The 15,015-nt window shown below is 39.1% G+C and overlaps 1 protein-coding gene across 2 annotated transcripts in view; it reads left to right on the plus strand.

Annotated features, from left to right (window-relative positions):
• The first annotated feature begins 7,124 nt into the window (after positions 1 to 7,124).
• LOC310631806 (cytochrome c oxidase assembly protein COX16 homolog, mitochondrial-like) overlaps positions 7,125 to 15,015 on the plus strand; it is a 37,683-nt gene continuing 29,792 nt past the window's right edge. The window contains exons 1-3 of one of the 2 annotated variants that reach the window (XM_083348516.1): positions 7,199 to 7,289; positions 9,309 to 9,423; positions 9,462 to 9,489. In XM_083348516.1, the coding sequence (XP_083204642.1) occupies positions 9,463 to 9,489 (27 nt within the window). In that variant the 5' untranslated portion in view covers positions 7,199 to 7,289; positions 9,309 to 9,423; position 9,462. Of the gene's footprint in view, positions 7,290 to 9,308; positions 9,424 to 9,461; positions 9,490 to 15,015 lie in introns of both variants that reach the window. The other variant, XM_083348515.1, reaches the window with a different exon arrangement.

A 15,015-nucleotide genomic window follows, 5' to 3' on the forward strand; every position in this document is an offset into this window, starting at 1 on the left:
AAAGAAAGGAAGGAAGGAAGAAAGAAGGAAGGAAAGAAAAGAGGGAAAGAAAGAGAAAGAAAGAAAGAAAGAAAGAAAGAAAGAAAAAGAAAGAAAGAAAGAAAGGAAAGAAAGACTGATCCCAGATCGAAACTCTTCCTACTCTCAAAAATACAAGATAAAACAAAAATTGCTGGGGAAAATGTATTCAAAATGTTTATCCAAGCCCATGACTTATGGAACAGATTTTTTTATTTTTTTTGGAGCACACAGGCAGATTCTTCTGTGGTTTTGTAATTACAGAAAGGGACATATGTAATGAGGATCAATTCAGAAATGGTACAACTGCAGATATTGCAGCTAATTTAAAAAGACAGAAAGCAGAAAGCAGAAGCTCTTTCAAGAAAGGGGCAAAGAGGAAAAACTAAAAACTAAGAAGAGCTAGACCTGGGAAATGTCAGTAGGCCTTAGAAGTCAGGCAGGAGCTGTCCAATCATATTATCTCATCAAAACAAACAAGTGCAAATATGAAAAAGACAAGGAGAAGCTGAAAACCCTGGAATGCAGCAGGTGGCAATTTTATATACATATACATATGTATGTGTAGATCTAGAGTCTCGGGTTTCTTCCCACGTTCCTTTCATCTTCAGAAAGTTGTGGCGACGTTTCGACGAAATCCCATCCGTCATCCTCAGGCCGGAGTGTTCCTCCTGCTGCTTCCAGGAGCAATGCGTGGTCTGGCTGTTCCTTTCCTTCCAACTGCCGGTGGGGCTGTGTTCTGACTGGGTGGAGGCGTGGCTGCTTTCTGATTGTTTTCTACGAAAACAAATACATATGTATATATACACACACACATATAAAGGGATGCGGTGGCTCAGTGGGTTAGGACGCTGAGCTTGTCGATCAGAAGGTCGGCAGTTTGGCGGGTCGAATCCCGAGTGACGTGTAACAGAGTGAGCGCCTGTTACTCATCCCAGCTTCTGCCAACCTAGCAGTTCGAAAGCACGTAAAAATGCAAGTAGAAAAATAGGGACCACTACGGTGGGAAGGTAACAGTGTTCTGTGCGCCTTTGGCGTCTAGTCATGCTGACCACATGACCACGGAGACGTCCTCGGACAAGCTCTGGCTCTTTAGCTTTGAAATGGAGATGAGCACCGGCCCCTAGAGTCAGAAACGACTAGCACACATGTGCGGGGGAACCTTTACCTTTACTTTTACCTATATACATATACATATACATATACATACACACACACACACACACACACACACATATGAATGAACCTTTATTGTCAAAGTACAACCATGTATACATTGAGATTGGCTGAGCCTCCCTTCGTGCCCCCACCCCCAACTCACAGTGACACAAACCCTCCATCTTATTATACCATGTGAGCTAATTGCACAACACATATCTATATATGATTCTTTTTTATGAGAAAAAGATGAAGAGGCAACATTAAGCATTGCATTACTTAATGGAACAATTTCTCCTTCAAAAAGCTGTTCATAAAATTAGAAAGTAGGAAATTTTACATAGGACTCAAAAATAATCTTTGTATGCCCTGGCTCCAAAAGCCCAGCAGGTTGAAAAACAATAGGCATTTCACTGTAATGCCTACTGACCTACATTAAACATACTAAATTTAATGGGGCAAAGAGGGCAGTGAAAATCCAGCTGCGGAAATCATTCAAAGAAGATCCTCTATGTACAGATTAAGACACAGTGTTGTCATTCTTGGTGCAATGCAGCTACATACTTATCTGGCAGTCCACAAAGCAGCAGAGAGTTGATTATAAACAGCTTATTTCTATTCTAATTAAATGCTGTTTGAACTAATATGGATATACCAAGCTTGATTATTTATAGTTGCTTCTGAAATTTAGTGGGAGTTAAAATAGAATTATCTTTGAAGCTGATCTTAATGAAAGTGTCTGGGTCAGCTCTCAGGATTTCCTTTTCTTTTGAACAGTATTGGCTTTAAAATATCGAATGCCTTTTCTTTTCTGTTTTACTCTTTGTGGTCCTTCCCGAGTTTTGTTGTTGTTATCAGTGCTGCTCCTAGACTGCAGTTTATTGTTTCTGATTTTATAAAGCCATCTGGATTTTTTTGAAATAAGGAGTAGCTAAATAATTCTTTAAACATTGCGTTCTTATTTATGCAAAAGTCAATTTCTAAGTGAGTTCTAGTCCTATATTATCATAATAAGAAAGAAGCAGGGTTGGCCATACCACTAGGCCACAGGTCTGCAACCCGCGGCTCCAGAGCTGCATGCGGCTCTTTCAGCCGTATCCTGCGGCTCCCAGTCCTCTGCCATGTGCAGTCCAAAAAATAAAATAAAATGTGGGACTAAAAAAAGTTCAACCAATCAATTCAAATATGCAGGGTAGGTGCCTATCTCGCCTGGGCTCCACTCTTCAGTCAAACCCTGTTCTGCGCATGCGCGCATGTACGCACATGTGCACACATTTTTTGCGGCTCCCAGTTTTTCCTTTTGTGAGGGAACCGGTTCCGAGTGGCTCTTTCACTGTTTCAGGTTGCTGACCCCTGCACTAGGCAGATCTGAACCAGCTGCCTTGGATGGTACTGGCTTTTGTGCTAGAGTGGCTAAAAAGAAAAGAGAGTTGCATGGGGCATGCAACCAGTGCTGTTGCCCTCAGAAGGGTACTATAACATAATTCATCTTGAAATAAGATACAACTATCAATACAGTTGTGTATAAAAGGAAATAGTCTTCAGGGCAAACATTTGGGCTGATTCCAGAAACAAAAATGCAAAGAAAAGTGGTCCATCATCTGTTATTCTCTACTATATCAGTAATTGGATTGATACGGATACAGCTATTTATTTAATTTACATATTTTTGTGCAGATGAAGCAAAAGTCACTACTGCACACATATTGCATTATTTAGCAAGATATGTATGTATTTAAAAATAATAATGAGACATGCAATTTCAAAAGATTAACGTACATTGGCAGGCCCCAGTCATGAAACCCACTGTATGATTTTGGCCCAGTCTCTGTTTCTTGGTCTAACCTACCTGATGCAGTAAGGACAAATCAGGTGCACCATTTATATCAGTTTGGGCTCATGGAAGGCAGGAAGAACATTACTTCCACAAACAAAATAAAGAAATAAAGGCAAAAAAAGGTCATAACTTAGAGTCCGAACAAACACTATAAATCTTAACCAATAATTATTTTGCAGGAGAATATCACGATTGCTGATTTCATTACTGGAATATATGAGTCATCCTTGCCCAGGCAAATAGCTTTTTTGTGATGGTAAATATTGTGTATCCTTTTAGTTCAAGTGTCATAAGCACAAAATGAAGCTTCTATGATGTACAGTTAGAAACACTTCAGGTTCCTCTGCCATCTCAGTATGTGCCTGTTATTAGAATGTTGGCTCTTCATCCATTTCTAATTTCTACCCATGTGATTTTTCTCGGTCAAAAGAGAGGAATGGCTTACCATCAGCTTCTCCCACGCAGAATGCTTGAGTTGTTTCCTTTGACATTGACGTTGACCCTCTGCCTCCAGCATCTTCCTATATTGCTGCTGCTGAATATAGGCTTGCTTTACTGGACAGCGGAGATGATCTCTTGGGTGAGAGTAATCCATCTGATGAGGGTGACCCTTCTGGGAATATATACTCTTGGCATATGTTCTCAATGTTCTTAGCTCATCCTTCTCAGGAACAACCACCACCACCACCACCACTGCCACACAAGAATGCAGTACAACCATGTGTGTGTGTGTGTGTGTGTGTGTGTGTGTGTGTGTTTGTTTGCATGCTCGCTAGGGGTACAAATAACTAGGCTCAAATTATCTTGCTTTAGATACATTAGGCAAAGACCAGCTCTCCGGACAAGGCTGTAATGAAGGGAAAGGTGGAAAGAAAGAGAAAAAGATGAGAACAGCAAGATAGCTGGATTTGGTTACAGTGGCAATGGAGGAATCATTGGAAGACTTGAAAGACCAGGTGAGGGACAGATCATTATGGAGAAAATTCTGCCTATGAATTTGCTAAAGTCGACACTGACCTGATGATCTATACTTAAGCAATCTCTTTCTAGACTAAACACTTCTCAATCTATTGTTCAGGTGCAGAATATAAAGGAACTAAACAAAACAATGAACATCCTTCTTGGAACATAAGGCCACAAGGCAGAACATAAGGCAGAGCAAGGACTGATGATATGATGTGAGTGGAGTTGTGTCCTGCACATGGGCAGGGCCAGATTTTCTACTCTATTTTGGTGGAGGTATTTGTTTTAAAACTATGCAAGTCTTTGTGGCTTCTCCTATAGATTACATGTGTTTCCAACCTCAGAAAACTATGCCACTGATTTTTTTTTTAAAAAAACTGCTCCAATGTAGATGTCTATGGAGATTCTCAATCATCCAGGTCACGGTTGTCCCAAAGGTGCTTTTCAAAAGGCACTTTCTTGTTTTTTTTGTCCTTGAAAACTTTTCACTTCTCATCCAATAAGCTTCTGGTGTCAGTGAAATCTAGATTCTAGTGCAGGGGTAGGCAACCTCGGCTCTTTTATGACTCATGGACTTCAACTCCCAGAATTCCTGAGTCAGCTATCCTGAGTCAGCTATGCTGACTCAGGTATTCTGGGAGTTGAAGTCCATGAGTCATAAAAGAGCCGAGGTTGCCTACCCCTGTTCTAGTGCCTGGAAGTTGACTGGAAGACTGAAAACTAATCACTACTCTCAGCTCACCAATTTGTTGTTAACTTAGAAAAATAGGAAGGAACTTTATGTATACTGCCTTGAGCTTTTGAGTGAAAAGTGGGATATAAATCAACCAAATAAAACCTGTCTCTTTGTCCCCAGCACTGAAAACCCTAAAATACACTGTTCATCTGTACTGCAGATTCAATTGACAGCAATATCATTACTATTTTGCTATGAAACTGCAGCTAGACAACACTGAGAACACTTTAGTTTTTCTCTATTTTTGAGGTTTATATATCTGATTTTTCTCCAGCAGATGGCACTCAAAGTGGCTAATAAGCATAATTTTAAACATGTTAAAACTTAATTTTAAATACATCAAAGGCTTAGTAAAATGTATTTGAAATCTATATTAAAACAACTTCAGTCTTACAGCATTTCAGTTTTTAAACAGTATAATGGTATGGCGCAAGTTTATGTGGAAATTAAAGTTTGTTACTTAATCCATTCTAAGATTGATTGCTAATGAATGTTGGCTGAAAATTAACTAAATTTATGACAGTTTTCGCTGAAAGTCAGATTTTCATCTCAGTTTGATGCATTTGTGGTGTGTTAATGTGGACTTTTAAACACAGATCTTGTCCTATAAGTATCTATGTAAGAGTCATTTATACAAAACATATTATCTTGTCAAAGACACAGTATTCTTGGTAGAAGACTAAGAGCCCCATATTTATAGCAAGCATTACTCCTCTTACTTCTCTAAAGCAGAATGACAAAAACAATTCTTGGGGTTTTAGTTCTTTGCACTCCTTTCAGAGCCTCTGGTTGAAAAACAGTATGATATAGTGTTGACTTGATTCTGGATTTTTTTTTATGTAAACTGAACTCCTGCAAAATCTCAAAAAGTTAAGATTGAATTTGCTGGAACCTATATGGGAGACAACCTGAACATGCCACAATGCTGAATTATCATGTTGCCTCAGAAATTCTGGGAGCTTAAGTCCATCATCTTAAAGTGATTGAGATTGAGAAGTGCTGGTGTGGGTTATTGCAGGTCTCTTACCCAATATGCACGCATTCTCCTGTGGGCACTGAATGCTGAATGGTGCAGAGAAGAGCAGCAAAGATGATTAGGGGACTGGAAAACTAAACCGTATAATAAATGGTTGCAACTGGGTATGTCTAGTCTACCAAAGTGAAGAGTTAGTAATGACATGTTAGCAGACTTCCAATATTTGGGAAGTTGTCCAAAGCACCTGAGGATAGGACAAGAAGCAATGGGTGGAAGCTTGTTAAAGAGAAATCCAACTGGAAACTAAGGGAGAAATTTCTTGAAAGTGAGAACAATTAATCAGTGGGAGAGCTTGACCTCTGGAGTTGTGGGTGCTCCATCACTGGAGGTTTTCAAGAAAAGATTGAACAACAATTTGTCCAGGATGGAATAAGGTCTCCTGCCCTTGGCAGGGGTTTGGACAAGAAGACTTCTAAAATCCCTTCCAGCCCTGTGATTCTATGACTCTATGACATCCTTCATGTTTTCAGAATGTAATTCTCTATAAGCAGGAAGAAAAAGTATTACGGTACTCAAAATTTGACATAAAGAAGGTGCCATCTAGTGGACAAATTAAGTACAATGTTCTGCGTCATCCTGAAATGTTTTAAACAACTGACCTTGAGTAATGCATTTATTTGCAATCAATGTTATCAAATTCCATTACCACCACCACCACCCCTGCCGGTTCTCAGATCTGCATTCATTTCGTAGCCCCAGTTTCAGCATGTCTTTTATTGACTGCTAAATATTATGTTGCTACTACCATGTCAGCCGTAATGAGAGCATCTGGGTCAGTGCATATTTTTGAGGCAGACATTTATTGACAGAATGTAGCTCACCAATCAGAATTTTCTTTCTAGAAAAAGAGGCATTTCGATTTAACCTGCTTGGTAGCAGGAAAAATTTAAAAGGTCAGTTGAGGAGCAAAAGGAGAGAGGGCGGTCTGAGGGATCCGTTTGATCGCCGAGATCAGATGCTAGGATTACGCAATGTCCAGCACCAGCAACGTTTCACAGTCCAGAAAAAGTACTAGAAGAGGAAACGGTCTCATTCAGTTAAGAGAAACGAGAAAGAGAAATGTCTCTACAGATACTTAGTTGAAAAGATTAGGTTACTATCCTATGTATCTTTAGCCCTTTCGAACTTGCTTCCGAGCCGGCGCACAATATGAAATGTGCAGGATGATGCATCATCTGATGCTTCAATTATCTGAAGAATGGAGTGGCGAAACTTTATGCCACTTTGCTTTACATCAACCAGTGGCAGAACTGTTCCATGATTAGACTCGCCAGGGATCCTTCACAAGATTTTAAGGGGTTTCTCTTCGGCAAGTTTCCCCCTCTATTGCAGGCTCGTCCTGCATTCAACCGTTCGCCTCTGCGCCCTTTCGAAAAGCGGAACCTTGTTGCTTCCGGCCTCCGAATCCAGGGGAATGAAATTTCTGCTGGACCGTGGCACTGGTAAAGAGATGATCTCCCTCCCAGGCTGAAAAGTGAGCCATGGCCTGGATGCAAAGGCTGCGGAAGAACAAATCGCTGCAATATGGACTCCCGATGATGGTGAGCGCTTGGTGGTAGGACGAAGGACAGCTAAATTGAGGGGGGAGACTGGAAAGGGGGGCAGAAAATGGTTGCACGTTGCAGGTTAGCAGGCTGTAGAGGACACGGTATTCTCGGTTGTCGCGGCGCAAGGGCTGCTCCTATGCATTCTTTGGGACGAACAAGTGAGAAATCCTATTGGCTAAAATTCTATCGAAGGATCATCTTTGTCGAGGCTCGCTCGTCGCTGGATGCCACTCCTGTCAGTCTGACAAAGAGGGCGGGCGTTTGCCAACTTGATGGGGAAATGTTAGAAAGTTCTTCACTCCGAATAGGGCATCATTACATGGATTGTGTCCTTTCCTCTCTATTCGTATGAATGGCCTATAGTACCAGTAGTAATTCAGCGTTTCTCATTCCACAGCCCTCCAAAGGGACTGGACCATACATCCCATTATTCACTTGGCTATCTGGATGAAAATAATAAGTATTGGACAACACTTGGTTGAGGACAACTGTGTTGTTGTATGACTTGTATAAATTAACTCTTTATGTGCCATGAAGTCAGTGTTGATTCTTTGTAGTGACCATATATGTAGCTCTTCTTCATGATGAGCTGTCCCTGACCTGGTCTTTCAGATCTTCTGGCAGTGCATGCGTTACCACTACAATTGAGTCCTTGTTGGTCATCCTTCCACTTTTCCTGAGACAGCTAAGTCTTCACATAATGTGCCCCAAATATGATAACTTTGGCTTAGTCATTTGTGCCTCAAGTGAGAACTCTGGGTTGATTGTTTTTTTTCAAAGATTCATTTGTTTGTCTGTTTGTTTTCTTGGGCTGTCACTCTCTCAACCCAACAAATCTCACAGGGTTTTATGAGGAAAATAGGAGGAAAAAGTATGAGATATGTTGGCTGCTTTGAGTTATTTATAAAATAATAAGGGTAGAATGTAAATAAGTACAGAATTATATAGAATGAAAGAAATCTACTTTCAATCCTTCCTTTAAAGTCTCAACTTTCACTTTTATAAAATGTCACAGGGAAAATCTTTGCCTGCCCCATTCTGAAGTTTAATTGTCCGATATAAGCCTGAAACCCACAATGCATAAATAACTAGTTCTGTGTGATGGATGCAACTAGTATAGTCCCTATTCTCCTTTACAATTTCAAACAAGATTCAGTTCCCCAAGCTTAGCATTTTTCTCACATACCTCCTGGTACGATTCCATTTGAATGCCAGTTTCTCATCCAGTTTACTAGAGAACTATCTAAGGATGTCTATAAGGAAATAAATATGTACAATGTCACAGTGCAAATTTCACTCCTTGCATGTAAGATCACCACACACATTTTGCCATCATCATGAAACTACCTGTTGTTTTGAGAACTATTTAATATTTTAAGAATATTCTTTTTATTATAAAACTTAAGAAACAAATTGGCACAAATATATATTAGTTTAAAATAATATTTAGAATTTAATGAAGAAAACACAACTATGGAGAAATTTAATGGGATTTAATTTGGAGAATATGATTAGCTTTTAAGGGACAAAAAAGGAACAATGGGTAGACCCCTCCAAAATGATTATGAGGCTTCTGGGGAGGGGGGGGGGAAACTGAAGGAAACTGGGTAAAACTTTACTGCATAAAAAATAAAACCTAATTGTAATTGTATCTACTCACTGGATCTAGAAGTCTGAGGCTATTAGATTGCTCCTGAATTCTAGAAGAATTCACCCCACAACTTGGGGGTACATTTTTTTCCCCTCACAGCCAGTTGCTACTCTCTGAGGAAATTTAAGGAACAAAATTTATTGCATATATTTTTGTTAGTTACATCCTGCCTTCCTTTAAGATCTTAAGTTGGTTTACATGGAATCACATTAGACTGATCCTTAGGTGGACATATCTTGCTCCTCTTGTAAAAGCTTGCTCTCCTTTTGGGGTTTTTCATATTTCCTTGCCATTTCCTTTTGTATACTAAGCCTCACACTTGATTTCAAAGAGAAAATAAACTTTTCCTTTCCTTTTTACAGCTCATGGTGCACTTGGCTCTCAAATACAGTAGGTGGTGCTCCAGTTTATAAAGTGTAGTAAGAGAAATACTACAGTCAATACAGTCAGGATTGCAGCACCCAGTGACTAATCCTATATTACTTTACTTTACTTACTTTACTTTTGCTTTTACTTATGACTTTTGCTTACTGCACTGGGATAGTAAGTTTTCTGACACTGCTATAATAAGTTGCTAATCAAGATCAAATTATATAATTGGACAAATAAGCTTGTTTTAATGGTGTTTAAAAGAGCCATTTTAAGAAACAGGTAGAAAAAAAAGAATCTGACCTGAATGCTAAATTGTTCCCCGTGCCTATTCCTGGACCTGAATTCTGTGTCCAATTTTATTGCTTCAAATACTGACTATAAGAAATAATGTTGGGCGGCAATAGGTAGACAAAGCTCAAAGCTCAACAACCGTGCTGTTTTCCGTCCCCTCCAGAGCAGCATTGGCGTGCAATTACAGGTAGTCCTCATTTAGCAACTGCCACATACAGTGACCATTCACATTTATGGCAGTGATTAAAAAGTAAGCTTCTGATTAGTTCTTGCATTTATGACCTTTGTAAGTCTGTGAAGCAAAGAAAAACTACAGTAATGTCAGGCCCGTGTAAGCAGATCCATACTTGAAAAGTTCAGCTAGCTGTTTATTGCAGGTGGGTAAGACTAGGTAAGGTTCAGTAGCATTCAACGGGGGTCAGACCTGCCCTTTCATGCCCACATATGGATTCCAGACTAATTCCTTGTTTGACTCCTTCCCTGGCTCATCACCTTATCGGCCAATCTCTCCAACAAATCAGATCATGAACACCGTCACAGTTTCACCTATCAACTACTTCATTTAATGACCAAGTTGCTGATCCAATTGTGGTTGCTTAACAAGGACCACCTCTAATGTAACCCCAATTGTTATGAAATTCAGAAAGGTTATCAAGACCTAGAAATTCAGAAAGCCTTTGGAGAGTAAAGTACAGATTCCAGCCTTGCAGTAGCATTTGTTTTTATCAAGAAAACTGTTTTCCTGGAACATCATAATATTGACAATTAATGACATTTGTTAGATTAGTTTAATCTTTGCTATGAAGATGTTTACTTCTTAGAGTTGAAACAGTTTACAACCACAAACAATAAAGAAATATTCTTTAAATTGAAGATCCCTGATTTGTTTATTCGTGTTAGAAACACCACAATTAAAATAAAGCATACTATACGACATAAAATTTAAAATATAAAATACATTAAAAAAAGGTACAAATTAAACAGATCTTGCCCAGATCCCTGATAAGGTGATGGGATAGTGAACCCAAGAAAACCGTTGCTTTTTAGTGTTTGAAATGGTTCCTGGGAAAAGGCTTCATTTGATTTTCTTTCCCATATGAGAACCTTGAAGTTCTCAGAGAGTTGCTTCACTTCTCCTTCCTTTCTCAGTGATATATCAGAATCAGAATAACAGAGTTGGAAGGGACCTCTGGTCATCTAATCCAACCACCCCCCTGCCCAAGCAGGAGACATACACCATTTCTGACAGGTGGCAGTTCAGTCTCTTCTGAAAAGCTCCTAGTGATGAAACTCCTACAACATCTGAAGGCAAACTGTTCCACTGGTTGATTGTTCTCACTGTCTCTAGGTTGAATCTCTCCTTGATCAGCTTCCATCTGTTATTCCTTGTCTGGCCTTCAGGTGCTTTTGAAAACAGAGAGGAGGGCTCTCTGTGACAGCCCCTCAAATACTGGAACACTGCTATCATGTCTTCCCTGATCCTTCTCTTCACATAGTTTCAAGGATGAGTTAGGACATCAGAGAAAGTCTTTATTAGGGGCTCTGTAAGCTGGATTGGGGAGGGTATGTGACAACTAATAGTTCCCCATTTCTGTTTAAAGGCAAATATCTCACATTTGCATACACAAATATCAATTTCAGGAAGCTCTTCTAATGTGTGCATTTCTTACCCTATGCAGAGTTTATTTTCTCCCTCTGAAATAAATGGCAGTCCTTTATTTTTAAGGAAAAAAATAACTGCTGAATATGGAGCATCCAAATGTAATTACAATGTTGCTTAAAACTTTTGTTTATAGTATTGGTTGTCTTTTTTTTTAGTTGTTGCCTCTTGATAGGCTTATAATAAAATGGTGGATACAACAAAAAATGTAAAACTTTTCATATAGTCTTAGAGGAGTTGTTAAAGCTTGAGATTAAATCAGTTGCCATTATATCAAAATTTAAGCATATTTTAAAGCAAGAAATAATGTTTATGTTTTGATCATAGGATCCTATCCTAAAATGAAATAGGATTGCCTTAAGGAAGAAAGCAAGAAAAATAGAGACCAATAAAGATCTACTTAACACAAACTTTGCATTGTGCAATGAAAGTGATGAATTCAGCATTTTCTGTCACAATTCCACTGCTCTTAGTCAAATAACTTTCACCATTAACCAGTGTTTTGCTTTGTGAGTCTCATCACCTCCTATTATTATGTTCATGGGGTTTGTAATTAACTATCTTTGCTGTAGTAGTTCGTTTCAGTAACCAAGAGCTGGAGCATTTACTTCTGAGCAAATGACTTGATGTATTACTCTTTTGTTCCTGGCGGATATCTGTTATTATAAAAAAGTTTTAACAGAATAACAAGAGTTGGAAGGGACCTTGGAAGTCTTCAAGACCAACCCTCTGCTCAGGCAGGAAACCCTATACCATTTCAGACACATGGTTGTCTAATCTCTTCTTAAAAATCTCCAGTGCTGGAGCATCTACAACTTCTGAAGGCAACCACTGATTGGTTGTTCTAACTGTCAGGAAATTTTTCCTTAGTTCTAGGTTGCTTCTCTCCTTGATTAGTTTCCATCTATTGCTTCTTGAGGGACGCGGTGGCTCAGTGGGTTAGGACGCTGAGCTTCTCGATCAGAAGGTCGGCAGTTTGGCAGGTCGAATCCCGAGTGCCGCGTAACAGAGTGAGCGCCTGTTACTCGCCCCAGCTTCTGCCAACCTAGCAGTTCGAAAGCACGTAACAATACAAGTAGAAAAATAGGGACCACTACGGTGGGAAGGTAACAGCGTTCCATGCGCCTTTGGCATCTAGTCATGCCGGCCACATGACCACGGAGATGTCCTCGGACAAGCGCTGGCTCTTCGGCTTTGAAATGGAGATGAGCACCAGCCCCTAGAGTTGGAAACGACTACCACGCATGTGCGGGGGAACCTTTACCCTTACCTTTACTGCTTCTTGTCCTATGCAATCAAGTTGGTGTTCCGTAGATAGATTTTCTCCAGGAGGATTTGATCCCAGACTGGTCCTTCAGATCTTCCAGTGGTGTACCCATGGTCATCTTTTTTCAGTGCATCTTCCCTCAATATATATTGCATATACAAATTAAATAAATAAGGGAAGTCTATACAGTCTCACTCCATTACCAACCCAGAACCAGTCTCTTTTGTCATGTTTCATCCATATAGTGGCTTCCTAACTTGTGTATATGTTTTGGATGCAGACAATGAGATGTTTTGGAATTTCCATATTTCCAGCACATTCCACAGCTTGATCAATGCAACTCAAGGCTTTTCTATAATCAGCGAAACACACACTGACTTCTTTTTGGTGTCCTTTGGTTTTTTCAATTATTTATTGAGCATCAGTAGTATTGTGTTGTGGTCCTCTGCTATTTCTAAAGCAATTTTTAACATCTGGCATTGTGCTGTGATCTGTGTTCAATAATCCTAATCAGTATTTTGCTTTCATCTGAAATTAAGGCTATTGCATGATAATTTGCAGGCTATGTTAAGTCTGTTTTCTTGGTATTGGTATGTAAATTTACCTCTTCCAATCTGTTTCATTCTTCTGGTTTGCTGGCATAGCTTAGTTAGAACCTTTACTATTCTTAGTCATTTGCCATATTTTATTTAATTATGAAAAACAAGTGAAATGCATATTTTATTGTAACACGGATACAAAATTTAAAAAATTGAGCCAGTGTAGTGTACTAATTAGGTGTTGGACTAGGGCTGGTGAGATCCAGGTTCATGTTTATCCTCAGCCATGAAAACTCCTTGAATAACCTTGGACCAGTCACCTCCTCTCAGCCCAATCTACTTCCCAGGGTTGTAATTGGAAAAAAATAGGTGGAATGTTACATATGATCTCCCTTTTGTTCAGGGAGGAGATATGATACATAAAATCTATCAAATAATGCCAAATTCTTCAAATCTCAACCTTTTTTTGTATTCTACTGCAGTTGAAGAAGATAGCATATTTTATTTTATTTTATTTTTAAAAATGCAATGTGTCCTTTGAAGAAACTTTACAGGAAACTGTTTTTGGCTCTACAATAGAGTTGCATCTTCATTCTAAACTGGCCAAGCCTGTAATTCGTAATGACTACAGTGTGGTTCAAAGAACCATGTACTCATGCTTGCAGTATGGAACACAGTCCGCCTTCTTGTTAAAATTGGATTTGCGAAATGCCTTCTGTATTCCCTCACCACTTTTGAACTACACATCTTAGTCTGCTTAAAGAACCTTCCCCCTCCCCCCATGAACCTCCTTGTGTGTTTTATCTTGTACATATATTTCCATGTTGAAATTGTTGTACTGAAAGAGGTTGAGATTGCATGTACTCTCCAGCCACAAGGAATTCCCAGCTGTTGAAGCATCACAACCATAGCAACAAACTGTTGACACTCCTTTATAAATGTCAGTGAAGCAAACCTATGAGTTAAACATCCATGCAATGGAAGGGTAAGTGTTGTCTATTCATGTGTTAAACAGTGATGTAGAAAAACTAGTCAGGCAGTGCTGGAAGCCAAACTTGTAGGATTGTTGATGAATCCAGTGCAACCACAAAGGCAGATATTAAACAGGTAGAGCTAAATAGTATTAACGTATGGGTAAGATGAAAGTGCTGGGATTAGAGATACCTTTGGAAAAAGCCCAATATATATAAAAACAATAGCATATAAAGTAGTAGGGCATCATACTGGTGCTGTAACTTCGACAAGATGTTGCAACAGATGGTGTCTATAAGCAAGCAGAAAAGTATGACCCAATAGATATAGAATAAAATAGATTGAAAAGTCTTTGACAAAGGTCATTATCAGAAAACTCAGCTGTCATTGCATAAAAAATACAGGAGATCTCAGGGATTGGCAACTGGTTAGTAAACAGAATGCAAAAAGTAGGAAATAATGAGCAGTAACACACTGATGAGTAATCTATTGTACGGTTCTTCGTGGATAAATTTATTTACTTATTAAATTTGCATGCTACACATCTCACTGCCAAGCAGTGCCTGTACAATTGAGTGGTGAGGTGGCCATTTTTGATCATGGTGTCAATCTGAAGTGGTAAAATCAAAAACAGATTATGAAAGAGTTCAAACAGTATCTCTCAAAAGTGGCTGTATGGGCTTCACAAAAATCAAACAAAGATCAACTTAAACACGTTGCTGACGCATGTCGGCAAAGGGAAATGAGAATCCAAACTTCATCTGTGTAACAGTGGAATCTGAACTAGCAATGGAAAGGAAAGGGAATTTGGGTGAAAATAACCCAGTGTGAAAATAACCCATTTGTTGTTATGAACAAGTTTATAATTCTATGTTTGGAATCATGACAAAGGGAATTGAAAATAGAACTGCGAATATAATAATGCCTTCATACAAATGTGATACCATAGTTGGAGTACTATCTACAAA

This window comes from Vipera ursinii (genome assembly GCF_947247035.1).
Source record: "Vipera ursinii genome assembly, chromosome: 1".
Taxonomy (NCBI): Eukaryota; Metazoa; Chordata; class Lepidosauria; order Squamata; family Viperidae; genus Vipera; species Vipera ursinii.